Raw genomic sequence first — 27641 nt, 5'->3', positions numbered from 1 at the left:
CTCCATGGAGCACATGTACCCTGATGGCTCCTGGCTCTCATGTGGGAGTAAGCCTCTCTTTAGGGTCTGAATCCCAGCAGATTTTCTCAGGCCTCTCAGACATCTGGGGTGTGTGTGTGTGTGTGTGTGTGTGTGTGTGTGTCCCCTCCTGGAGTTCTTTGAAGAACATGAAAGAAAAGAATCTATTTATTGGCATTCAGGTCCAACCTGCTTCCCCGTTTGTATTTCTGATTCCAATGACAATGTTTCCAGGACCTCTGCCCCATGCCAGTTCCCCTGCCTGGACTCGGAGGACAGGTCACCTCATCCCTGTACTCCCGGATGCAAACACCTGCTCCCACTGCCGCTCCTGACAAGTACATGAAACTCAGTGTCCCCTTCGATGTTCTCTCTCTTTCCCTAATTACTTAAATCCAACCAAATGGACTTCTGACTCACATAGTAGACTGACCACGTGTACTTATTTTCAACTTCTCCTCCCTCATTAGTAAAAAAAAGGTTGTAAACCTACAAAAGCGCAGAGAACGAGAAAAGGGATTTCAACCAAGTTAGAGAAGACAGAAAGAAAGTGGAGTGGCAGGTAACCCAACAGAAGGGAACACGGATAAGAAATGTGCTGACAGAGTCTATAACACCTCCAGGGAGCTCAGAGCTTGGAGGGACCGGGGACCACAAGAGGCGGGGTTCAGATGCTGGGAGGAGACTCTGGATATGGACTTCCCAAGGGTCTTTCCCTACCCCACACAGCCATGCAATATCCTTCCATCTCCAACTCCAGGGAAGAGATTTTATTTTCTAGAGAAGCTCTGACCTGGGGACATAGGCACTCAGAAAATGGGAGAGAGAAATGGATCAAACGACAGGGGATTCAGTCACAATGAGCATACGCAGAACCTAGATCTGGGTTCCAAAAAACCATCCACTAAGAGGTAACCGTGTTCCACGGGTAACGGATCCCAGGGCTGGGCAGAGAAAGTACCCAATAAATCTGGAAGAACTTCTGGTGCCAGCAAGGGAGGAACTGCAAAGAATATTCCTTGAGGGTGTTTCAGAAATACACAGATGTGATCTGAAGGGACTCCCACTTGTCAAATCTGAAACAAGTGGACATCAAATAATCATGGATTATAACCATTAGAAACATTAAAATCTCTAAGTCGAGACATGGAAACAAACAAAGTAAATAAATAAGAGAAAGGAAAGGTCTTCCTTACAGTAGAAGGTCAACTAAAACATGTAGATGGAATTAGAAAAGTCACCATTTGCCAACAAGCATGATGATATTTCAGGCAAGCATCATCAAGGAAAGCTAAAGTTGTGGGTAAAAGTATTATCAGAAACAGTGTATTTATACGGTTTCAAACCTCTCCCTCTAAGACAGTTACTATTACAAAGGGAAACATAGTAACTTTATAGGAGCAAGGCCTGGAAGTTCCTTTCTGGACAGGTCGTCAATGTCACTGTCACCAAGTCAACATCTTGTGCCTCCTGATATCATGCACTGAGGACACCACACTGCTTCTGTGGCACTCCTTTCGAAAGTGCATAAATTTAATCATGAGGGGCCCTCAGCCAAACCCAAATTGATGGACATGCTACAAAATAACTGGTCTGTCCTTTTCAAAAGATGTCAAGGTCATGAAAGACAGAAAAAGGAGCTTAAAGAAACACGACAAGTAAAAGGAACGAAAGTCACTACTGTTCTAAATCACAAAACAAGCTTCCCTTTAGCTGTAAAGGAGATTAGCGGGATAACTGATGAAATGTGAACCAGGTCTGTAGGTTATATAATAGCATTCTATTGGTGTTAACCTCCTGACTTTGATCATGAGATGGTGATTATGTAAGGGAATGTCCCTGTTTTTAGGAAAACACGTGGAGGTATTTAGGGGTAAATGGCACCAGGTCCACAACTTGTTCTCCAAACCATCAAGGAAAAATAAAACATATGAAAATTATGCAGAAAGTGGGATAAAGCAAGTGGGTAAGGGTACGGGGGTATAGGGTTGGGTCCAGAAGCCTTCACTCCTACTTCACAGGAAGTGGGATGATGAGGTTCAGGGGCAGGACATGATCACCTGTCTCTGGGTCCACTTTCTGTCCTCCTCAACCCTCTGCTCCAAAAGTTAGAACACTGAACCTCAGAGGGAAAGGCCAGGACTGTTTTCCGGGGCACGGTCTCAATATTTAGCCTTCCCATAGTCTGTTTAACTAGACCTGCAACTACATTACTGTTATTATTTATAGTCTATTTAATAGCGACGTTTGATTACTCCCTTTGTAGGCAGAAGTTAGTGTTTGTTGTTTTATCTCCAGGTCAGCTTCCTCTTGCCACCAAGAATGCGTCAGGGTCACTGCCTGTGGCAGACAGAGTCTCTGAGCTCAGGGACAAATTCCTTTCAACATCAGCCACCACCCAACACACTGGGGTAGCAAATCTGCAATGAGACCCTAAGAGGAGAGACAGAACGATCAACCCAGGGCTTTCTATCCATCTCTGAACACAAGCTGCCCCCACATCTCCACCCCAGGTGATGGATGGCTTTTGACCACCAGCCAAGTGTGCAGTGTTCCTAAGCAGGTCCCCTGAGGTTTCTACCTTCGATAGGTAGGAAGGTAATGAGCCCCCCTAACATGAAGGGGTTCACTCAGGGCTGTTGGGGCCAACAGGTCATCCATCTGGGGTATGGCCAGGGATAGGGCCAGGCGCTGGAATCTAGGGGACTGTCATTCTTGAATCACTCAACCCTTTGCAAATCCATATCCTTGGTTGTCAAAGGGGGCAAGATTTTTTTTTGTCCCTCATTGGAGCAAAATAGTGATAAAGAACAAATAAGCTGCCATAAATTTTGGCAGCAAACAGAAAGGATTGGGTGATGTTAATTACTCACGGAACTGTCAAGAAATTATGAAGAAGGACACCGAATCTTTACTATAAACATTAAACTCGCTAGGAGGTTAGATCTCAACTGTTTCCAACACTAGAAGAAAGGCTAACCAGGTGATGCCAGGGAGGTGGTGTTACCCTAACAATATAAATTACAATATAAATGTATAAAATCAATACGTCACACACCTTAAACTTCCAGTTTCTGTAAAACTTGTTTTACAAATTGTTGCACGTCAAATAGATCTCAATTAAAAAGAGAGAGAGAGAGAGAAGAAGAAATAGTTATGAGCCGACTGCCTGCAAGAAGGCATTGGTTCTCAAGCTGGAAGAAGCGTCCGAGTCACCTGGAGGGATGGTAAAATACAGATCGCCGGGCCCCACCCCCAGACGTTCCAGTTCAGTGGAAGAAAAGGGAGGCCCGAGAATTTGCATCCCTGGCAAGTTCGCAGACGATACTAATGCTGCTGGTCTGAGGACCACATTTTGAGAACCACTGTCCTAAGGGTTGCAAAGGCAAATAAGATGTTTTCAGGCTTCAGGATCAGGAGGGTGTGTGGTAGGAAAACGTGGGAGACACACAGGCACACCAATGACAAGGAGGGTCTATATTAAGTGCTGGAGAAGACCAGGTGAATCAACGAGGAGATGTTTATCAGGGAGGGGTGCACAGAGGAGGTGGCCTTCATTCAGATAGTCTTTGAAGAACAGGGATGTGGCAGGCAGGCAGATGAAGCAGGGAGGACTTTCAGGCAGGGGACCAGTGCGGCTGGATCGAGCGCCTGTTAATTAGTCACAAGGCTAAATTAAAGCACAAGCTGGGGAGTCACTGGAGAGAAGCCTGGAAGGCAGGCAGGCACCAGGGGCAAAGGAAAGCCTGGGATTTGCCCATAGGCCTGGGGAATCAATGAGGAATTTTTAAGCAGGGCAGTAAGTTTGGCAAAACCTTTATCTTTCTGGCTCTGCCTTTCCTTACCTGTATAATGGGGTGATGGACAGAAGGTCTAAGTAGGCCTTTCCAGCCCTGACATGCTAGGATTCAAGGGGGATGGGGGCGGGGGGACTGGAGCCCTCCAGCCAGTGGCCTCGCCCTGCTAAGAGCCCCTTGCCAAGCACAGGGACTTGACAGCCACTTTTACACATGCTTGGTCCGTCTGTCCATCCGCAGCCTCCAGAACTCTGGCCTGGCCTGGAAAGTGGAGGCAGATGACTGGGGGTGTCACACACGTTGCTAATCTCTCCTGGGCAAGTCCTCCCTCCCCCAGTCCATGCAGAGCCGAGTAGCCTGGGATTGTACAGCAGCTCACAATGGAAGGAAGAGGGTGTAGGAGGGAGGTCCCCGGGCTGACCCTGGTATTGTTCTTGGGCCAGAAGAAAGCTTCCTCCTGCCTGGCCATTGCAATGCTAGAAATGACGACGTCCAGCCAGTGAGAGTCAGCGCGTCCTGGGGGGGCTGCCTGCCATCGGGTGGCCTGGGAGCTGAGGCCCATTCACAAACGCCTGCTGGAGAGCACGTAGTCCTGTCCGCCCCCACCCCCTCTGCCTGTGGCCTCTGACTACTCCCAGTGAGAAGCTGGGGTAAACGAAAATAACTGGGCTTCTCCGCCCCCAAGCTCACTGCCGCCAGGAAGGGGAACGCGACCAGAAATGGCACACTGGCTAATAAAGGAATAATGGATGCTTCACACCCTTAGCAACACCTTCCTCTTCCTCTCGCCTCAGCTGCTCCTTGCACGGGCCAAGGACAGAGGAGGAAAGGTGCTGGACCAGAATGCAGCCTGGTTTAACCAGGACTGGCCCAAGTCACCAGGGCATCACCAAGATGGCCAGGGATGTTAAGCCAGCCCTGGAATGGACGGTTGAGCTGCAGGTGGGGTGATGCTGCTTATCTTGTGTTTTGGAGCCTCTCCTGGCAGGGCTGTTGCATCATTGGTGGGTGGGTGGGTGTGTGCAGGAGGGTGGCCCTGTCTCTGGGCATCAGTTGCCAGGGCCCTGTAGGCCAGCTTAGGGCCTGCTCACAGCTCTGGGCACGTGGAACCTCTACTGGCCTCCACGTCCCAACCCCACACCATTCCCTAGCAGGGCTGGGCGGGGCGGCTCTTTTTCTTTGTGAGATGGCCTGGGCCCAGCCGTGGCCTTGGCAGAGGCAGTGTTCAGTCTGGCATCACTTGGTCCCGCCACCCCCACCCCAAGCGCTCCCTCCCACCTGACGGATCAAGCCCTCTGGCACTCAGCAAAGGATTCTGGACATGGTCTGGCCCAAAGCAGGACATGGACGAGATGACCTCTCTAGAGGGGCAAGTTCTGCTATTAAGGGACACTGGCCTGTCCTAACAAAGTAACAAAATTTCCTTTCCTGGTCACTGAGGAAAGATGTATGCAACCTAGGAATTCCCTGTGGATCCCAGGAAGGGAACAGAAGGACTGGTCAGGCCCTAGCCCTTGGCTTCCTAAATCCTCCTTCTAGCATGCGTTTTGCTGCTCAAGAACATTCAACTGAGTCTCTACTTGGTCAAGTCCCAAGGTCGCAAGGACCTGCACCAATAGGTCTCTCTACTTACAGAAATGTCCCTTCAAGACGCCTGGACACCCCCATTCTCCACGGCCTCTACTGCTTCTGAACCATTTCTCACTTACTTCTGCAGCCCTGAATGCCATACCTTTTCTTTAGTCTCTATAGGGCCTCCCTGGCCACCCACCAAGGCCCAGTTTGAGGTCTGTCTCCTCCAGGAAGCACAAACACGGGGAGAGGCAAGAAACAACCAGAGAACCTCACAACTGTCCATGAAGTCTCCAAGGACTGGGCTGGTCTGCTTCGTCAAGGACGGTTTCATGAAGGAGGGGAAGCGTGAATGGGGCCACGAAAGAGGGAGCAAATCTGGGTCCGGGGTGGTAACAACAGAGCAGGTGTGAGGAGTGGGGTGGGCACAGCTGGTGAGGCCTAAGTCCTACACAGACGGATGGTTGTTCTCTGAGAGCTTGGTCTTAGAAGGAGCTGGGGAAACTCAACTGAATCTCCACCCGTGGGCCCCTCAAATCACAGAAGGGACCCGTAGGCTGGTTCCCAACCACGTTTCTCGCCTATCCAGCTCACCAGCTCTGCCCTTGCTTCCAGCTCCCACCGTGCCACTTAGTGAGGCCACGTCATACATGTAGAGCAGTTTTTCAGTTAATAAAGACTGTCATTATATAACCTGGTTTGTATTTTGACCCTCAGTATAGCTTTGCAATATAAGTCAGACAGATGTATGATCCCATTTTATAGCTGAAGAAACGGAAGCCAGGAGAGAATGGCTTTGGGTGAACTTCACCACGTCCCGTACATGGAACCGAAAGGCTCTTAGATGACAGAAACGAATGAACTTCAAGATTTGAGCCAGCTATTTTAACTCTCAGGCCTTTTTAAAAAAAAAAAATTTTTTTTTAATGTTTATTCATTTTTGAAAGACAGAGACAGAGCACAAGCAGGGGTGGGGTGGGGTGGAGAGAGAGGGGGACACAGAATCTGAAAGGGGCTCCAGGCTCTGAGCTGTCAGCACAGAGCCCGACGTGGGGCTCGAACTCACGAACCACGAGGCCATGACCTGAGCCGAAGTCGGACGCTCAACCGACTGAGCCACCCAGGCGCCCCAACTCTCAGGCTTTTTTGCTGTGTATGTTCTGGATCAGTGTTCGGCAAACTTTTTCGGTAAAGGGCCAGGCAGTAAATATGTTAGGCTCTGCAGACTGTAGGGTCTCATGGCAACTATTCAACTCTACCTTGTAGTGCAAATACAGCCACGGTGAGCGTTCAGGTGGTCAGCGTGCCAATAAAACTTTATTTGCAGAAACCGGCTGGAGGGCTGCACTTGCTCTGTGGGTCGCTTTGCCATCCCTGTCGAAGGTCCTAGACAATAAAAGCTGTTGTGTAAGGGAGGCAGTTGTGGCCTGGACGCCCTGGAGCCAGAAAGCTGCCTCTAGTCCCAGCCCCTCTGAGGCTGCGTGGGAACCCACTCCAGACTTGGCCGAGGCCTGCGCCCTAGGAACTTCCCTCGCTGTCACCAACAAAAGTCTGCACCCCCCAAAGTAGCGACTTCTTATAAAAACTCAAAAACAACAAAAATAAAAATAGGCTTGCCTCGCAGAGAGCACGTTGCCCTTTCCCAATGGGCCTTGCTACCTGGCGGCCTCAGACAGGAAACCATGGAATGAACTCCTGGTCTCCTCCTTTATTGTACGAGCACCTATTTTTGTCCGGAGGGAGGAAGCCCTGGAGGGAGTTGGGGGGAGGTGGCCAGAGAGACAGAGGGAGGGGGTCTCCTAGGTAAGTACTCCCCCTCGAGAGCTGTTGCAGGATCTTGGGTCAGCAGGGATTGTGGGGGAGGGCACTGGAAACTGATTAAAAAAAAAAAAAGTAGGGGCGCCTGGGTGGCTGTCGGTTGAGCGTCCAACCTCGGCTCAGGTCATGATCTCGCGGTCTGTGAGTTCGAGCCCCACGTGGGCTCTGTGCTGACAGCTCAGAGCCTGGAGCCTGCCTTGGATTCTGTCTCTCTCTCTCTCTCTCTCTCTCTCTCTCTCTCTCTCTCTCTCCCCCTCCCCTGCTCATGCTGTGTCTCTCTCTCTCTCTGTCAAAAATAAATAAACATTAAAAAAATTTTTTTAAAAAGCAAAAATCATATCTCTTCCTTTTTCAAAGGTGTCAGTGGGGCTTCTCTCTCTCTCTCTTTCCATTTTTAGTGCCTTCGGCAGTAGAGGAAAAAAAAAAAAAGAAATCCATTTTCTTGTTCTTGCTTATTAAGGAAATGACATTCCCCCTTAACTTGCTGTACGTGACTAAGGTCGCCTAGAATATAGAAAATGGTTTTCCAGCACCTCTTCCTCCCTGTCGACACTCCTTACGAAGGGGTGCCGGAAGAGTCGCGCTGCCTGAATTCCAATTTCCGCTCCCCCGTCATAAGCCGTGTGGCTTGGGGCAACGTATTTGACCTCAATTCTCTGATTTGTGAAATGGTGAGGATGGTGGGCCCTACGCTTTCCAGGGCAGTTATGTGAGTTCAGGGAGGATATACACAGACACTCACTCAGGCAGTGCTCGACTCGTGTGAGCCCCTGGGAAGGAGGCAAGGTTCTGGACGGGGGTGGTAGTGATGAGTCCCCTCTGGGACACGAGCAAGTCAGGGCTCTTTCAGTCACTTACCAAATATTTAACGAGCATCTGTGTGTGCCCATGCGGAGCTGACATCCCAGAGGGACCATGCCGACCACAGAATAAAGAAAGCAAACGCACCAGCGCCAAATGCCTGATGAGTGCAATGGGGAAGGGTCAACTGTGTGGGGGAGGGGAGGGCGAGGTGTCCCAAAGGCCTACGGAGAGGGTGACATCTGACCAGAGACCACCTTGTCTGCACTCCCCAAGGGTGGTGTCAGGATAAGCAAGATAAGAAAGAGGCAGCACTGTCACAGCGTGGAAAGCACTCGGCAAAGTGCAGTAGTTGTCGTTGGACTCCCCTAGGGGACAGTAGGAGAATTCGCGTCCCGGTCCACTGGAAAGGTAGCTGGCCCCTGCACTCAAACTCAGTCCATCTCATGGCTAAGACAATGCCTGTCCCCGGAAAGGTGCTCAGTCAATACTGGTGGACCCAGTGAATGAAGTCAGACCGTACCTCCGGTGGGGCCAGGAGGGGACATGAAGTAGCCCTTGGTGAGGATGACGGGTCTGGGAGTTCCAAGCGGGGTTGGCTTTCATATGACTGTTCCTCAGCATCTTGGGTTATTTTAATAATCCTTAGGCCTGTGAGTTAGCATATCCTAGAAGTTTCCAGAAGAGTTAGCAACGGAGCTGGCATAGCTCTAGGGAACAATAAAGTCACTCCTTCCCATCTGGAGGGCTGGGAACTGGACTACTACGGCAACTTCGATCCAGTGGGGCGGCCCTTTCCCACCAGCCCTGTTTCCAAACGGCAACAGCGCCACCTGCTGGAGGAACAAGGCTGCTCTTGCATGTGCCACCATTTTTATTCCTCCCGGCGCCCAGTGGAGTGGGGGAACCCAGGTCGTCATTCAGGAGAGCGGTGGTTTTCATTCGGAAAGTTCATTTGCCCCTCAGAGGGAGGGAGGTGGGAGAGATTCTCATCTTGCCCTTATTTGGGGTCAAGCAGGGGGATGGGGTGCTTACCTCCAAGCCTCACTGTCCCCTAATTTGGCTGGTCGGTCCCCTCTCTGGGTCCTATGTGAAGAGATCGCCTTGGACACGCTCATGAGGGCTGAACTCCCTCTTCACCTTTCCTGGCTCTGCTGGGCCCCTCAGTAGGGGAGAAACTCGGGCACATCTGCGAGGCCCGAAATCCCACTTGATGTAGAAATAAATGTTCATTGTTCAGCTGTGTGCCATGCTGACCTCATAATGGTGGGATTCTACATTATCTACTACTAAACTGGGTCAGTCATCAGAGGATCAAAGCAGGGGACCTGACCAGGTCACGGTGAGCTCATAATTAACTGCAGACAGACACAGAATTTAGTTTCAAAATTTCCTAACAGGAAGGCAAGCAGGGAAGTAAGTTGGGTTTATGTAGTTCCTATTGTCGGACAGAAGGCAGTGGACATCACGTCTGTCTGACAGAATTCGAGAAAAATGATCACAATATGTCCTTATGGCAAGAAAGGCTTGGGCAAGACGCAGGATAATTCAAGAACAAGGTCTTTCAACTGGGGTTTTGTAGAAGATGGAAGCCTCCAGGGCCGCGCGGGGAGCAGGGAGGCAGCATGTCTGCAGGGTCCTGAGGCCGTGGGGTCGCCTGTGCTCCGTCACCTGAGGAGCCGCTGAGGAGAAACTGCTCAGCACGTTACCACAGCTCAAGGTGACGGAGCCTTGGGGCGCTGTCTGGGCAGCGGTCTCGGGCCTATTCGGAGTCCATTCCCTTGCTTTTCACATTGAACTTAGTCAAGTTTAACTTGGCTCGGATTACAGAGCTCCTTTCCCTTCAGTGCAGACTGCCAGCGTCTGTTCTTCCAAGGGCAGGAGCCAAGGCTTTGTGAGGCCCCAAGGCCCACGCCACTGGGCGCCTCCCCTGCAGGCCCAGGTCAAGATTTCTGGTGTGGAGGGAATGCTGCCTGCACCCCTCACTCTACAGGAAGGCACCCTCCCTGTCTGGGCGTCTGATAGAGGCTGAGGGGCGTGCCTGCCTGGGAGCAGCCTGTGTTCCAGGGGCCTGCGGGGGAGGGGGAGGACCCCCGAGAAATGTCAGACCTTTTCAGAGTGGGGCACGTTTGGGTCAAACAGGTACTTCCCTTCACCTCTGTGTGACCACTTCCTTTACCCCCTCATCCTCTCCCTTGTTCTGGGGAGGAAGGGCCTGAGCATTGGGCTGGGTCACGTTTCTGACATGGGTGCATGTTGAGCACCAATAAGGGGGCAAGGACACCTTCGGCTGCTTGGGACAAGGGACTTGCGAGCGCAAACCCCACTGAGGAGCCTCCAGAGTGGTGCGCTGGTGTCCCCTAGTGGGAGCAGATGTCAGTGCAGCCGGTGTCCCTGCATGGCCTCCTGACACTCCTGAGTTGGGGCCACGCTGCGGTGACCCCATCACTGCCAACATGGCGGGCCGGCTGACCCCGTTCCACTCACACAGTTCCCAACGGAGAGCCCCAAAATGCACGCGGGACCCCCAGGACTCCATTCTAGGTCCAACTGTGTGAGCTTCTGCCCTGCCCTATGGCTTTACCACCTAGAACGATGACGGATGACCCCCCAAGCCCATGTCACTGCACTCAGAGCCCCCAGCTGCCCTCCCCCAGTCAGAAGTGTGGGGAACAACGCCAGCCTCAGCTCCCTGGGGGCTGCCAGGTGTTTGTGGATGCGACGAACTGGCTGCTATCACCCTCCCCCTCAGCCACCGCTCCAGGGAGGCAGACCTTAGGGACAGTCCGTATCACCAGCATCGGCCCTTATGAACCAACAAAGTGACTTTTATGGGTGAAGAACTATACCCGGAAGAGGTGGACACCTGTCTGCCTTGCTCCCAGGTCCTTGGGTGCCTCCAGGGGCTCGGCCCCAGAAGTCTCAGCAATAGGGGTCCCCCAGGGTCCCGCTGTGGAAATACGACCAGGTGGGGTCACCAGGGTTAGAATCCTCAGCTTTGACTGGAGGGGAGTTTGGCCAGGTACCCAGGTGTCAGAATCTGAGCTGGCTGAGGCACTCCTACCTAAGACCACTCACGGTGACAAGTACCCCGTGTGCAACTCCCAGTGAGAGAGAAGCCGGAGCTCCCTGGAAATCTACAACAGTCATGAAGTCGGGGGGACCACTGGGGTGCTCTGCTCCGTGCTCAGCCATCATTCAGGTCCCAGGGAACAACTCCTGGAGCGGCACTGAGGAGGGAGGTGAAGTCTGCAGGGAGAGAGCCCAGACTTCCCCCGACAAGGAACGAGGACTCTGACCTGGGCAAGGCACAGGTGGGCCGGGGCAAATCACAAAGGCTCCTATATATAAGCAGTTTGATCAGGGATGGAACCCCGGGCCTCTATCGTGGGGGGAGATGCTGAGGAGACAGTGGGCTGCAAGTGTAATGCTTCTCCTTTTGTGGGGTGGAGGAAATGGAGGCCAGGTAGGCAGTGATCGCAGGCCAGTCTCTCCCTTTATTCTGTTTTCCTCCTGGTGAGGCAGGGAGGCAAGAAAGTAAGTCCCCTCTCATCCACCAGGGATACATTCCAAGATCCCGATGACGACTTATAAAGCCTTGAAACCTCAGAGAGTACTGAACCACACACACACACACACACACACACACACACACACATACACACACACACACATTTTTTCCTGGGCATACACACTATGATAAAGTTTAATTTGCAAATGAGGCACAGTAAAAGAGTAGCAACAACAACAAGATAGAATGATTATAACAATATCTGTAATAGGGGCGCCTGGGTGGCTCAGTCGGTTGAGCGTCCGACTTTGGCTCAGGTCATGATCTTGCGGTTTGTGAGTTCGAGCCTCGCGTCGGGCTCTGTGCTGACAGCTCAGAGCCTGGAGCCTGCTTCAGATTCTGTGTGTGTGTGTGTGTGTGTCTCTCTCTGCCCCTCCCCACTCACACTCCGTCCCCCTCTCCTTCAAAAATAAACATTAAAAAAAAAAAAAACCAGGGGTGCCTGGGTGGCTCAGTCGGTAGAGCCGACTTCAGCTCAGGTCATCTCACAGTCTGTGAGATCGAGCCCCGCCTTGGGCTCTGTGCTGATGGCTCAGAACCTGGAGCCTGCTTCAGATTCTGTTTCCCTCTCTCTCTGCCCCTCCCCTGCCCATGCTCTGTCTCCCTGTGTCTCAAAAATACATAAAAATATTTTCTAAAAATTAAAAAAAAACCCATATCTGTAATAAAGTTATGTGAATGTGGGGTCTCTCTCAACATATCTCACTGTCCTGTACTCACCCTCCCTCTGAGGACAGGTGGTGATAAGGCCCCTGCAAGGTGACATGAAGCGACACAAATGACACAGGTGCTGTGATGGAGTGGTAGGCCACCACTAATCTCCTGACCACACAGCAGAAGGAGCATCATTTGCTCCTGGCCGAAGCTGACCCCGGGTAACGGACCGAGGAAAGCAGAACTTCAGATAAGGTTAACTACTGAAGTTAATTACTGAACTGCGGTTGAGGTTAACTGCATGAGGGTACCTAATGTAGGTTTCCTTCTACTCCTCAAACTGACTTTTGTCAAAAACAGTGTATGTAGCCCACTCATCTCTGCTCAGGCCCAAGCCTCTATGGGAGGTCTGGGGGTCCTCAGGCTATGGGTGGGCTTTCTCTCCCCTTCAGTGGTCTCCCACTGGGTGCACAGTGTCTCTTGGTGTATTTGGAAATATTTTTGGTGATCACCATGGTTGGTCACCCCTCCCCAGTGACAAGCATTCAGTGTCTGAGGCTAGGAACACTGAGTATCCTACATTGCGTTGGACAGTTTCATCCAGTTAAGATTTGTCCCACCCCAAATGCCAATAGCTGGGTTAGCTGACCCTCAGGACCCAAAGATGGACAACTCAACCAGCCGGCTCTGTTTGTGAGGGGCTTTGAAGAACACTAGGAAAACCCAGAGAAGTCATCCCAATGTGCACTCCGAGGGCCTCAGATTCTACCACCAGAGCTCTGTTTGGGGATCAGGAAGCCTGTCAGCCTTGTCCTAACGGTACCCGTATGAAATACAAACACCCAAGAAGAGGTCAAGTCATGAGCATTGTCAGCCATAACTAGGATTTCAACTCTTATTGATAATTCTGATAAGAGTGCAGAGTGTGCTGTGATGCTCTAAAAAATACAGATTCCTGGGTATGATTCAGTAGACGTGGTCACCAGCCGCAATGATCCCTGCCCCCTGATAGTCACACCTTTGTGTGGTCCCTTCTGCACCGGTGTGTGCAACCGACATATAGCATGTGGCAGAGGGATAGCATGTCACTTCCGAGATTACATTATAAAAGATCGGGACTTCTGTGTTGGATGTTCTCCCTTCTCACCTGTTCTCGTTTTCTCTCTCTCTCTCTCTCTCTCTCTCTCTCCCTCTCCCTCTCAGATTACTTGCTTTGGAGGAAGCCAGCTGTCAGGGTGTGAGGACACTCAAGCAGTTTATGAAGAGGTCCACGTGGCAAGGAACTGAAGCCTTTTGCCAACAACCAAGGTGGAAGTGAAGGAGCCGTGTGAGGGGGCCAGGATGGAAGGAGGCCCTCCAGCCGCAGTCAAGCCTTCAGATGGCTGCAACCCTGGCCATCGGCCTGACTACAAGTCCAGGAGAGACCCTGAGCCAGAACCCCAGCCAGGCTCCTCCCAGGTCCCCGGCCATCTGAAAGTATGTTGTGGTAATCAGTGTGTGTGTGTGTGTGTGTGTGTGTGTGTGTGTGTGTGTGTGTGTTTTAATTCTTTAGTGTTTATTTTTTGAAAGAGAGAGAGACAGAGTGCGAGCGGGTGAGGGGCAGAGAGAGCGGAAGGCAAGGAATCCGAAGCAGGCTCCAGGCTCTGAGCACAGAGTCCGACGCGGGGTTCGAACCCATGAACCACGAGAGCATGACCTGAACGGAAGTTGGACGCTTAACCGACGGAGCCAGCCGGGCGCCCCTCCGTGTGTGTTTTTTAAGCTGCTAGATGTTGAGCTATTTACTAGGCAGCAGTAGATAATTCATGCAGTGGGTCTAGGTAGGGCCAGGAGGCTGTGGATGTAAAAGCTTCCTAGGTGACTCTGATGTGCGGTCAAGGTTCAACAGCCGTGGGTGTAGAGACTTACGCTGCTGACGGTTTTCTGGGCACAAAGCTGACTCAAAGTGGCACGTGTGCACGCGAGAATCAGAGAGCTACTGTTGTGTGGCTCCACACTGAAAACAGAGACAGGCAAGGGGTGAAGGCTTCCACCACCAGCAGCCCCTAAGAGCTGAAGTGTCACACGTAGCCCTCGAGAACTAGGAGTGCCTGCTGATGTATTGCTCCTGGAAGAGAGAAAGCCTAGAACGTGAAACCTGAGGGGAACCCTGGCCTGAGGATTTTCACAATTTGTCAAGGAGCAGAACCGTTTCCTCAAGAGAAACCATTCCCAGCAGACTGGGTTAGAGATGCCGGCAGAGCAGTTCTGGGCGAGTCTAAGTAGTGGCCCCTGAGCCTGCTTCTCCAGGCTCCCCACCACCACTCCCCATGCTTAGCAGCGCTTCCGGGGCAGAGGTCCACAGCTTGATCCTCCTGACTTCTAGTGCAATCTTTCTGCACCACCACTACCCAGGATGCCACTTAGGAAAGGTACACAGGGTGGGGATGCGGTACGGGGATCCGCCCCCTCTCCCTACTCCTAACCAGGCTATGGGAATCCACCGTCAGAGGGAGGGAGCACCTACTGTGCACCTGGTATTTTTCCCAAAGCTTCACATGAACTCAGGTACTCAATCTTCTGCAACAACCCCATGAGGTGGATCCTGTCATTATCATCATTTGACACGGGGAAACCGAGGCAGAGTGAGGGTAAGTAACTAGCTCGATTCCTTGGTTAGTCCATGGCAGGGCCAGGATTCTCTAAGGTCCATATCTGGGGTCGAGACACTAACCCTTAACCCCTGAGCTCTGCTGCCCCCCCGCCAGCCACGGGCCCAGCCCTCCCTGCCCTCTGAGCAGGAACGAAAGGCCCTCTGCTTTGCTCTGCTCCCCAGGGAGCGAGGGGACAGGCGTCAAATAGGAAAAAAATGGTCAGACCTGTTACCTTTCCAGCCAGGATGCCACAGGTTGCTGGCTCAAAGGCCATCGAGGGCTCAGCACCTCACCTAGGGCAGGGGGAATCGGGATCCTCCCCTGGATCTGTGTCTCTCAAATATAGTCTCCCTCTCAATAATGAATGCTGTGAACATTTAGGAATGGAGCAGTACATAGTAATTATTGAGTACTTTACCCTTTTATCTTTTGCACCAAAGCTAGCTTTACATTAGCAGTGGCAATTTTTTTTTTTTAACTTTTTAACGTTTATTGATTTTTGAGAGAGAAACAGAGCATGATCGGGGGAGGGGCAGAGAGAGGGAGACACAGAATCCGAAGCAGACCCCAGGCTCCGGGCTGTCAGCACAGAGTCCGACGTGGGGCTCGAACACACAAACCGCGAGATCGTGACCTGAGCTGAAGTCAGGTGCTTAACCCACTGAGTCACCCAGGCGCCCCTATAGCTATTTGACCTACACACTGTGGCTGAGGATATTGATTCTTTTGTCTCTCAAACGTACAGGACAGTTGTGAGGACAGTACAAAGAATTTCCCTCCGCTCCTCATTCAGATTCCCAGACTTACTACTCACCACGTTTGCCCTTCATCACAGCTATGCATCTACATACTCGTTATTTTTTTTCTTTTTCAAAACATTCGAGGACAGGCTGCAGACATGAAGCTCCATATCCCTCAAGTACTCTAGTGTGTATTTCCCCAACACAAGGGCACTTGCCTATATAACCATCATACAGCCCTTCAAGTCAGGACACTGATGCCCAGGTAATACTACCGCCCCACCCACAGACCCCATTCACATTCCCTAACCATCCAACAAAGTCTTCTGGTCCAGGATCTCAGCGAAGAACACATATTGCATGTAGTCCGTCTGTTTAGTCCCCTCCAACCTGGAGGATTCCACAGTCTTTTCCTGTCTTTCCTATCCAAGTTTTAGGGAATGCTCCCTACATTTGTTTCCTTATGACCAGACTCAGGCTGTGCTTTCTCGGCAGGAAAACCCCAGAAAGGGTGTCGGGTTTTCTCCATGCGGCACATCAGACAGCACATGGTGTCTACCCAACCTGTCGCTAATGATGTTAACCTCATCATAGGGTCAGATTAGGCTCTTCCAGGTTTCTCCACCATTAAGCCACCACATTTCCCTTTGTAATGAGGTGAGCCCTATGTATGTCCCAGCCTGGTGCCTGAAAGAGGGTTTCCAGTCTTAACACATAGAGAGCCTAGTGGTCTCAATGAGTTAAGGGGATAGAGTTTAAAATTCAGGGAGTCTGAGACAACGAGAATTTGCAAGGCAGGCCACCAGAGAAGAGAAATCCAGAAATCCACAGACCCTTGAGTCTTTGGCTGAGCACTGATTTGTGCATGTGTACGAGGAAACTTCCAGAGCCAGTAGAAAACCTTCTGAAAGGAATAGATGGAACCATCCCCTGAGATCATACAAGGCTAGAAATAGTTCCCAGCAGATGAGGTAGAAACACCTCCTAATACACAAGGTTCTCAGTAGCAATCTCAGAAGGGTATTGACTCAGTAGTGGATCAAAATGTGTCCCAGACTAAAGGCTCCCCACCTAACAAAGGCTTTAAAAGCAAGCTGTGAAAAGATCAAACTGTTCTGAAGTAACTTAACTGTGTTCCAGAACAATGCCCAAAATATTTAAATGGATACTAACAAAAATCAGACACCCAACAATGTAAAATTCCTAATCCCTGGTATCTGATATAAAATCACCAGGCATGCAAAGAAAAATATGACCTATATCTAGAGAAAAAATCAATTAATAGAAGTAGACACTGAAATGACATGAGTGACCGAATTAGTAGAGAAAGACCTTAAAAAAGTCATTATAAATCGATTCTATATACTCAAGGAGAGAGCGGAAAGCAGGAACATGAAGAAGAGAGAAATGGAAGAGAGAGAGGACAAAAAGATCCAAACTGAACTTCTAGACATGAACAAGACAACATCCGAAATGAAAAATACACTGATGTGATTAACAGTAGGGTTGGACTTTGCAAGAAAAGAGTAGTGAACCTGAAGACACAGCAATAGAAAGTATCCAAAATGAAACACACAGAGAAGAAAGACTTAAAAAAAAAAATAGGCAGAGTTTGGTGAGCCATGGGAGCAGATGAAATGACACGAGTTTCAGTAGAGAAAAGGACAGGGTGACGTGGTGAGTGTGGTGGCAGGTCCCTGACCAGGAAGGCTCTGTCACCTAGGAGGGCGACTCTCACTCTGCTGTGGCAGGCCCCACCCCCATACTCGGATGCAGCTAGATTCCCACTGTTTCTGCCCAAAGACCAGCACCAGAAGCATCTCTAGACCCAGATTTGCTGTCTCTTTGCTGAGTGAATCCTACTGTCCCAGAGCCAGGCTCGATCCAGGGAAAGGAGCCCAGTCGATGACAAAATCAGCGAGCACAGCAGACACCTGGAGGCTGGCAGGACATCTCCACTTTTCAAAAGCCTAAAAATAGCCCCAACCACATTGGCAATCCCAGCAGCCCTGCCCGTCCCAGGAACACACCGCGGGAGGCCACACCGGCAGAGATTTCAGGTCAAGGGACAAAAAACTTGGACAAGTGCGCCGAGTTGCCACAGCATGGCCCCATTTCACCTCTGGGGGATGTCGGGCCCGCCACCAGTGCAGAGAGTGTGCCACCACACACACATCACGATGGGACGCCCTGGGCCTCGTCAGGCACCCACCCCTGCCTCCCTCCCACTGCAGTACGTCCAGTTACACCCTGCTGGAGGAAGGGGCTATGGGGGTGCCCAGGCTGTGCCCAGGCTGAAGATTGGGACCTGGCTGGAAGGTTGGAGACTCTCCTCCTGCACCTACCTGCCAGGCCGGGAGGACCTTCTCAATGTCATTCAGGTTGATCCCGTCCCCGTCTTCTAGCTTCCCTTTTCCACACCTGGGCCAGAAAAGACAGAAAGGCATTGAAGAGTCGGCACGTTCACGCATCCTACCCCAGCCCGCCGAGCAGGAAGGGCAGGGATGGCCAGGAGACACCCGGCCCTGCCACCTCCAGGCCTGTAGGATCAGCCTGTCCCACGCAGAGCAAACAGCTCTGGAGAAACATGCTTTCCTTCCCCAGGCCTGGCAACACGGGCCCTGCCTGCAGAACGAAGGACTTCGTGCAGGCGGGCATTCTGGGAGCAGTCCAGAGGCAGGGGGCACTAAGGTGACATCCGACCCCCCAGGGAGGTGACAGAGGTACCAGATTTCCCCTCGACCCTTCCAGGCAAAGACGCTAATAAGCTCCTTGTTGATGAATACCCCAAAACCCGTCACAGCTCCTGCAAAACCTCATCATCTCGCCCCATTACACCAAAGGGGCGATGAGTGAACAGAAAGACCAAGCAACTTTCTTGAGGTCACACAGGCCCGCAACAGGGATTTCTCCCTCCTTGGCCTGACTCTGGGCCAGTCCAGCAAGCCCACTCAGATACCGATGCTTTGTCTTTACGCCCTCTGTGGGCAGACATACCATCAGGCCAGAGACGCTGACCCCAACTCGCCATCGAGCACCCATGTCTTCTGCATACTTAAGGTGCAGACTCTGGAATCAGACTGCCAGGCTGGAACCCGTTACGTCCCTTACTAACTGGGTGACCCTACGCAAGTCACTTAACGTCTCCGGACCTCGGTTTTCCCACTTGTCAAATGGAGATCGTTAGTAGTGTATAACATCATGGGGTGGTAGGAGGATGAGATTAATGTAGCTGATACACACACACACACACACACACACACACACAGGCACACCCATGTATATATCCATATTTACATACCATGTTTAATGGTAAATATGGGTAATAATGGCATGCAAGTGTAGTAAAGTAAGTAATAGCGTAAATATATTAGTTCCACGAGGACTACTCCTGCCAGTACTAGTCCTGTTTACAACTATCTTACTAGCATTACTGTTACTCTTTTGTTAGTATTTTACCGCTACTATTGTTAATTGCTGCCCCAGGGAAGGATTAAGAGCCTAGACTCTGGAGCTGACCCAGGCTCACGCAAGTTGCTCATTTCTTTGTGCCTCCTAGTTTCCCCACCTGTCTAGGTGAAGACCATAGCACTCCTACCTCCCTAGGTTGTGGTGAGTTTTCAATAACACGAGGCCAGCACTTGGAACAGTGCCCAGGATGGATCAGTGATCACTGCTCTCATTGGTGTGACTACGGACCCAGACATGGTGAGGGCTGCCCAGCGTGACGGCCGCAGCATTTTCCAGCTGCAGCATTAAGGCAACTCTCAAAATTTAGAGGAGTTATTTGTTCAATATTTGCCGAGCATCTCTTGTGTTTTGGGCCCTGTCAACCTCCCTGGGAGTCATGGAAAATAAATCTGCTGTGGTTCCTGTCCTCCAGAACGCAACAGCTCTTCGGAAACACGTCCTAAGCTCAACTGACAAGGCGGTGACCACCAGTAGGGGGCAGCATGAGATAAGTGTTATGAAAGACTTAGGGACAGAGGAGGTGGGGTGGCCACATAACCCACCAAGGCTGGAGTGGAAGAGGGCAGGAGGATGCAGTCTATACCCCCCTTTTGACAAGAGCTTCCGCGTGGGCTCTGGCTTGGGCTTTACCCCAGTGTAAACAAGGCATAGACTGAACCCAGAGGAGTGCTGCCCAGAACATCCAGAAGCATCCAGAATGATCTGGGGCAGGAGGAAGGTGGGTCATGAGCTGGCTAAGCAGAGAATCCTGGAGAATGTCCTGGGCAGAGGGTAGTGGGGCAATGGCCTGGAGCTAAGCCCATGTATGTTGCCAGCTGGGATGTCAGCATTCCTGCCACTGGGGTGGGGTGGGGGTGGGGGTGTAAAGGGGATGGGTAAAGGGGGAATATGGAGCTAGAAGGCTAGGAGGTGGAGCTGGGGAGGAAGGGGTAGAAGGAAGGTGGGAAGGACACGTGGGGAAAGAGAGTTCTTACCCCCTCTGCCCCTACCCTCCACCCCCACCCCAGCCTCTTGATGTGCTGGGCTGCAGACAAAGAGGCAGACCAACCTCTGGAAACATCCAACCACCTTTTAACTACAGGTTGGCCCGTGAAGGTACCAATGGCCTGCATCTGTATTTCATATGCACCTTGGCAACAGGAGAGGAGAAAGCTGGGGACTGTGGGCCGAATGGAACAGCTGACGCCCTCTCCCCCAGGTCCTGTGTGCTATCCCCCAACTTCCGGACTCCCAGCTGCCCTGAGCTCCAAGCATGCGTTAGACGCCAGCCTAGCACAGCACAGGCGCAGCGTTTTATCCTCACCTCAGCAGCTCCTGGGGGCAGCAGGGGGCTGTGTGCAGGGAGCGCTGCTGTCCCCCAAGACCCGTCCTCTGGGATTCAGAGCTCCGTGGGAGGACTGCAGGTACGGGAGGGCAAAAGGTTGCTACAGACCAGCTGAGTCACTGCTTCCTACAGGGTTTCCAAGGCAACAGCTTTCTCTGATTTCTGTCCCTCCATGGAAACATGGGCTGCGGGAAGCCTTGGCAACCGAGAGGTACCCTGCTTCCGAGGGATGCTGCAGTGGCTGGGCACGTGGAGTGCATCCCCAGCATGGCTGGACTCTGAGGGTGACACAGTTCCTGCCTTAACCACAAGGAGGCCACCGGGTGCTGAACCCAGGATCCCCTAGGAACCTGGGGAGGCCAGGGTTCACCTATGCTCTCATTCCAACAGGGTCCCTCCATGCTGAAGGCCATCTCCCCTCACCACCCAAGGAAAAGTGACCTCGGGAATTCTGGCAGATCCCACACAGACAGGATGATGGAAAAGGGAGCCATGGTGAGAGGCTGGGGTCCCCTGGGAGAGTATGAAGCACGTGGTGGGTCTCTCCCCAGAAAAATATACACAAACGCATGATTTTGCATGAAAGTTTAAGGGGGTTAAACTGATTCACAGATACTCTGGTGTGATGACCGGGGCCTTAGATGGCATCAGAAGGCCTTAAATCATGGCTCTTCCTGGGCATGTCTGAAATGCATTTCTCCCAACTGTACAATAGAGACAAGAGCCTCTCCCTCCCTAGGCTTTTTGTTCATGACTCTGCGCTGGTGGGAGCAGGGTGCTCAGAGAGGGGGTGCCCACTAGGGTGGGGTGGGGAGCAGGTGAGACGCAGTTATGTTTAATACAACCAACAATATCAGTCACGTTTAGATGTGAAGTGACGGGAGGTGAGAGTGGACAGGGAGGGACTGGAAGGAAAAGTAAAAGCCGTCAGTCTAAGAAAGAAGAGGAGAACAGCAAGTGTTGACAAAAATGTGGAAAAGCCCCGTATACTGCTGGTGGAAATATAAGACATTCAGCCTCTGTGCTAAATAGTTTGGCGAAATAGTTCCACAAAAACTTAAGACATGGAATTACCATGTGTGATATTGTGACTCATACAAGCTATATTTGGTCTTTGTCCCCAGTCCTAGTATAGAACTCCTCAAATCCTTGGAATTTCCTAAGAGAGGACAGAAGACAAAGTTGCGTTTTGTTATGTTAATGAGGCGACTGTTGAAAAACCACCTAGGGAATCTACGGGAGGGAGCCGGTTCAATCGCGTGATTGGAGGGTTAGAACTTTCAGTCGCAACTCTCGACTCCAGGGAGAGGAGAGGGGCTAGAGATTCAATCATTGGCCAATAATGATTTGCTCAATCATGCCCGTGTAATGAAGCCACCAAAAGCAAAAGCAAAAGCAAAAACAAAAACAAAAACAAAAACCAAAACCAAAACCAAAACCAAAACCAAAACCAAAGGAGGGGCTTTGGAGAGCTTCTGGGTTGGTGAGCACAGGAGATTCTGGAAGAGCGCACTCTGGAGAGGGCATGGAAGTTGGCACCTTTCCCCATCCCTTGTCTGATGCATCTCCACCATCTGGCTATTCCTGAGTTCTATCCTTCGATATAAACTAGTAATCCAACGGGTACCATGTCTTCCCGACTTCTGTGGCCTCCCTAGCAAATTAATAGAGCCCAGGGAGGGGGGTCGCTGGAACCCCCAACCTACAGTCGGACATCTGAAGCACAGGTGACAGACTGGACTTTGGACTGGCGTCTGCAATGGGGAGAGGGGTCGATTTGCAGGACTGAGCCCTCAACCTGGGGGGGTCTGATGCTGTTTCTAGGTCAATGGTGTCAGCACGGAGTTGAACTGCACACACTCGATTGGTATCAGAAAACTGCTTGGTGGCGTTGGGAAAAAAACCCACACACATCAGAACTGGTGTCAGAACTGGACCATGTGACTCAGCAATTCCATTTCCCAGGCACCTACCCGGAAGAGTTGAAAATAGGGACTCAACAAATACTTGCACACGAATGTTCATAGCAGAGTAATTGACAATAGCCAAAGCGTGGAAAGAACTCAAATGCCCATCAGCAGATGAATGGATGGACAAAGAGTGACAGACCCACATGATGAAATACATGCCACAGTGTGGACGAACCTCAAAATTTTATGCTGAGTGAAAGACGCTAGGCTCAAAAGGCCACATATGATCCCACTCATCTAAACCAGAAGAGAGAAATTCACAGAAACAGAAAGCAGATCGGTGGTTGCCAGGAATAAGAGGGAAATGGGGAGTCACCGCTTAGGGGACATCGATTTTATTCTGGGGGGGTTGAAAATGTTTTGGAACTACCTAGAGGGGATAGTTACACACTATTATGAAAATATGAAATGACACGCAATTGAACACTTTAAAATGGTTAATGTGGGGGGCGCCTGGTTGGTTCAGTGGGTTGAGCATCCGGCTCTTGGTTTTGGCTCAGGTCAGGGTCTTGTGGTTTGTGACACTGAGCCCCACCCGTGCTGGGCTCCATAGCACGGAGCCTGCGGGATTCTCTCTCTCCCTGTGTCTCAGCCCCTGCCCTGCTCGAACTCACATACGTACGCGCTCTCTCTCCAAAATAAACTTGAGAAGATGAGACAACCCGGTATAAAATCAAACACTACACCAGGGGTTCTCCAAGTGGGGCCCCTGGACCAGCAGCACCAACGTCCCCTGGGAACCTGTTGTGGGTGGAGAGCCTCTCTGGACACCAGCCACCTGTGTGTTCCCAGTGCAGCAGAGATGCCTGCCCGCCCAGGGAAGGGCCCCTCTCTGCTCCGGGACAGCTGTAACCCTACCCACCCCTGTATAAAAGCCCCTGGTCACCCCTTACCCTTCCCGGTCGATGTGTGGCAGGGTCGGCTTGGGCGTGTGTCTCAGCTTCCGGTGGAACTGCGTGAAGTCCAGCTTTTCGGGCTGCAGGTCCCAGGTGGCACCACTAGAGGGCGAGAAAAGGTGAGAAATGTGAGGCAAGGGGGAGACCAGCCCAGTTACCCATGGCACCAGACAGCTGGGCACAAGCCTGGCAGGGAGCGTCTTCACAAAGAGGTGGGCAGGCTGGGGAGGACACCCACCAGCCGAGGGCAGGGTCGACAGAGACCCCTCCCTCAGAATGGAGCTGGCGGTGTCAGCTCTGTGTTCAGATAGTGGGGCAGGAGGCTCCCCTTTCCTCAACCCTGCTGTACAGCAATGCATGTCAGTCTGATGCCTGCTCTACGGAGGCCCCCCTAAGACACTTCAGAGCTTCCTTCCGGAAGGCTGGAAACAAAGGAGGCCAAACATCTGTCACTAGAGCTTCCGATGGCAGCTCAAAATGGTGGCCAGGCAGCTGTGAGGTACATAAGGCAAGTCAGTGGGGTGGGAGGTTGAGCCCCACAAAGTCCCAGACCCAGGAGACAAAGGTGCTTCCATTCTGGGAAAGCCTGAGTCTGAGCCACGGATGTGCCTGGAGCGCGCCCAGCGTTGGCCAGCTCCAAGGCCAGGGGCGGAGGGGAGCTAAAGGGCCCCTGCCCATCCATAGCCCCAAGCCGTCACTCCCCAGGGGAGTGAACATATGGTAGGCACCCATTAGCAAACCTTTCGGGGCACCACCTCCTCCTACTGAGGAACCCTGGCCAACACCTGTTCTTCCGACCTGGCCCTTCAGGAACCTTCTAGAATCTGAGCTACTGACCACCTTTCCTTCCTCCAGACCTCTCTGCAGCCACCCCCCGGCCCCCAAACCCTACGACCTCAGGTGAGGGGAAGTATCTGCAGCCACAGCCGTCTGTCCCCGGCTCTCACACGGGTGGCCTGGTGTCCACCATGTGCCATTCTCCTTTGCTCTTCCAACCACTAGTCAGCCCATCCCTTTGCCTTCTCTCCCTCTCCCCTGTGGTTAGACTGTTAGTGTCTGTCTGCTCTTTCCCCTCGACCCTCTCTCTGCCTCCTCTTCCTCCTCTTGGATGGTCTCCTCTCATTTTCGTTCCTTTGATCTTTCTCTCTCTCTCTCTGACCTCCTTCCTCAGCTGCCTCATCCGGGCTACCTCACCCCCTCTTTGTTTCTCTCCACTTCTTGATCAAAGAACGTTCAACATTTACTCAACTTCCAAAGACCCCATGGGGCTTCTTCTATAAGGACAAGCACCTGGGGTCCCAGCCCGAGGCATATGCCACAGACAAGAGGAAGAAAGGCTTACCTGAAGGAATCAAAGGTGTTGGCAGCCCAGATATCCGTGCCCAGCATGTCCAGAGAGTTGTCTTTGCTGCCATTCTGGAAGAGACGGGATGAAAAAAGGGGACATTGTTTGCTTGGTCAGGACACTGAGAACACGTGGCCAAAGTCCTAATCCCAGAGAAGGCTGCAGAGGCCTTCCTTCTCTTCCCTCGGTTGGTCATTCTGGGCAGCTTGTAGGCCGGAGAGAGCCACTGGAGTGAGCATCCTGGCCAGTGCACCCAGTAAGTCACGAGGACCACTGCCCCCCGGCCCCCCACCCAGGTACAGGCCCTCACCGTTGTGTATGTCAGACATAGAGCTATACCATCAGGTACAGAAATAGCCTGGGTTTCTGCTGTCCCCCGCCCATGGCTCCCGAGTCCACTGCCAGCTGGATGGCAGTGGCTTCTTCCCAGGCAGAGGCTCTGGAAAGCCAGACACACTGGCAGGTCCGTGTTGGAAGGCTGCCTTCCCTGGAGTTAAGCCCCACTTCTCAAAATCAGGCGGCCCTGAGAAACCCCCACTGACCAAGGCTATACCAGTGATTAAATTCTCTAATTCTCTAAATTCTCTAAATTCTCTAAACCCCATTCCAGTCTTTGTCCTCCAATGTCCCCTACACGATCCATCCCATAGACATACAGAAAGCGCTTTATTTTGTCCAGTTTCTATCGTTTGGCTTCTCCGCCCCTTGGCTGACAATCTCCCCAAGTTCTCTGACAACCTGCCTTACTCCTAATGCCCTCCATCCCTCGTTACCCCTAGTCTGCTTTCATCATCACACTCTTTAAAATCAAGACTTTCACCTCCAGGACCGCTGGACATGTGCATGCCTTATGACCCAGGACATCACTCACAGGTATAAACACAACCAAAACGTGCACAGACATTCACCAACAGTACGAAGCACACAGAAGTACAGAGCAGCACTACTCACAATAGATCCACACTGGAAGCCACCTAAATGCTTCCCAGCAGTTGACTAGACATGCAAATTATGGCATATTCACATACTGGAATATCGCACAGCAGGGAGAATAAACAAATTAAAAACCTACAACAGCATTAATAAGCCCCCAAAATGTAAAGAAGAACAAAAGAACCCAGATACAAAAAAAGTACCAACTCCATGATTCAATTGATATAAAGTTCAACGACAGGCCAACGAACTAATCTGTGGAGACAGAATTCAGGAAGGGGGGGGGGGTCCCAGGAGGGTCCTGGGCGGGGAGGTGCTGGTAATGTTCTGTTTCTTGATCTGGGTGCTTGTGTGTTCAGCTTGTGAAAACCCACTGAACTGTATGCACGTAATATGTATACTTTTTGTCCATGTGTGCTAGGACCTCCTGGTTAGATTCCTGATAGTATCCCCAGTCTTTGTTTTTAGGACTGATCTGTCCCCAAACCTACCACTTCTCAGGTCCACTAGCTCCTACACTGGATGATCTTCGTTTGAGACCTTTCCACGGGCCTAGGCCTAGGCAGACACTGAAGACACAGAAGTGGAGGAGTCACAGGCCCTGCCTGCAAAGAGGGGTAGGTGTGCAATGACGCACATGTAATAAATAATTACAAGACAGTGCGATATGTGCATTGATTCAAGGAGCCGTAACGGGACCAGAGGCAACAGACCCGTTGCCTGTAACGGGACCACAGGCAACTTTGCTGGTGACTCCTCCTGAGCAGGGGACGCAAGGACTCATGGAAGTGAGGCAAGCAGAGAGAAAAGCAGGGAAGGGGTCATTCTGGCAAAGGGGACAGCATGAGGGAAAGGCAGGACCCAACAGGGCGTTATGGGGAACTTCAGGGCCTCTGGCTGTGCACAGGGGGCACAGCAGCCCAGAGAGTGTCTAGGATCACCCACACAGTCCTGGCCAGGGCCTACTAGGGGCCCCACAAGTGCTCCTCGGTGCTTGTTGGGGTTGAATTGTGGCCCCCCTCCAATTCGCATGTTGAAGTCCTAATGCCCAGTACCTCAGAATGTGACTTTATTTGGGAATACGGTGGTTGCTGATGGAGTTAGTTAAGATGAGGTCATATGGGTGGGCCCTCATCCAATATGACTGGTCCCATTATAAAAAGAGGACATTTAGACACAGAGACAGACATGCACAGTGGGAGGATGCCATGGAAAATTGGAGTCACGCTGCCACAAGCCAGGGAACCACTGCGGGCTGGGAGACAGGCCTGGAACAGATCCTTCCTTGGTGACTTAACAGAGATCATGGCTCTCCCCACACCCTCATTTCAGACTTCTGGACTCCAGCACTATAGGACTGATAATACCTTTCACTAGGTTGAGCCAGTTTGGGGGTCAGAAGTGTGGAATCAAGCAGCCCTCGCAAAATAATATGGTGATTGACCATCCACCCCTCTAAAAACTCCCTTTCTGAGGGTGGTCAGTCATGTCCCTTCATCCTGCAGTCAGCAGATGTCCCCCACACCAACCCCAGGACCTTCTCACGTCCTCACAGCCACACTAACCACCTGAGGGGGTAGGGTCTCCTGCATCCTGCAAACAGAGCAGCCCATGCCGGCTCAGGCCAGTCTCTGACCTCCCAGCATCCACATCCCCAGGAGCCAGCCCGTGAAAAGTCCCATCTTCTATCCTCCCTGGTGGCGATTCCCCTGCAGACCACAGCCAACATCACCCCAGAGACTGCTGGACAAAGCCCCAGTGGACTAGAAAGGAACCCGAACCAGGCTCAATGACTCCACCTCTGCCTCTCCCAGCAGAGACACCAGCACCTTGACAAAGAAGCCCCATGATTTCGGGGTTTGGTTTTGTCTTTGATTTTCCTCATCTTCCAGTTGGTCAGAATTGGTAAGCACGCTCTCCTCCCTGCCTGCATTGTACTCAGCATGCCTGACTCACCAGCCTCTTACGTGGAAACCAACCTAGTTTCCAGGGAGAGAGCAATTTGCGGGTGCATTCCAGCTTTTAATCAATCTGAAGGCAAGGAGCACCCAGCGGAGGGGCCCAAGCGCTTGGACCTTCATAGACACCAGGCAGGAGA

The 27641-nt window shown here is 51.7% G+C and overlaps 1 protein-coding gene and 2 long non-coding RNA genes across 11 annotated transcripts in view; 1 reads left to right on the top strand and 2 right to left on the bottom strand.

Moving 5' to 3' along the window:
- The window catches only part of CTIF (cap binding complex dependent translation initiation factor), a 293230-nt gene that overhangs the window by 157740 nt on the left and 107849 nt on the right, over positions 1–27641 (bottom strand). For all 9 annotated transcript variants that reach the window (XR_006209635.1, XR_006209636.1, XR_006209637.1 and 6 more), the window contains 3 exons: positions 24608–24681; positions 23263–23367; positions 17950–18025 (listed from right to left, as the gene is read on the bottom strand). Coding sequence is in view for 6 of the 9 variants with exons in the window: in XM_042961322.1 (XP_042817256.1) it covers positions 17950–18025; positions 23263–23367; positions 24608–24681 (255 nt within the window). In the remaining 3 variants the exon portion in view is untranslated. The remainder of the gene's footprint in view (positions 1–17949; positions 18026–23262; positions 23368–24607; positions 24682–27641) is intronic.
- Positions 6686–9340, bottom strand: LOC122232306. Its single transcript, XR_006209638.1, has 3 exons — positions 9042–9340; positions 8530–8842; positions 6686–6773 (listed from the first exon to the last, which is right to left on the bottom strand). It is a non-coding gene; the product is annotated as an uncharacterized LOC122232306 (long non-coding RNA).
- On the top strand, positions 9355–26167 carry LOC122232307. Its single transcript, XR_006209639.1, has 4 exons — positions 9355–11320; positions 13435–13707; positions 20790–20894; positions 26045–26167. It is a non-coding gene; the product is annotated as an uncharacterized LOC122232307 (long non-coding RNA).

This window comes from Panthera tigris, chromosome D3, assembly GCF_018350195.1.
Source record: "Panthera tigris isolate Pti1 chromosome D3, P.tigris_Pti1_mat1.1, whole genome shotgun sequence".
Classification (NCBI taxonomy): Eukaryota; Metazoa; Chordata; class Mammalia; order Carnivora; family Felidae; genus Panthera; species Panthera tigris.
The sequence above is the reverse complement of the archived record's forward strand: the minus strand, read 5'-3'. Positions and strand labels throughout refer to the sequence as shown.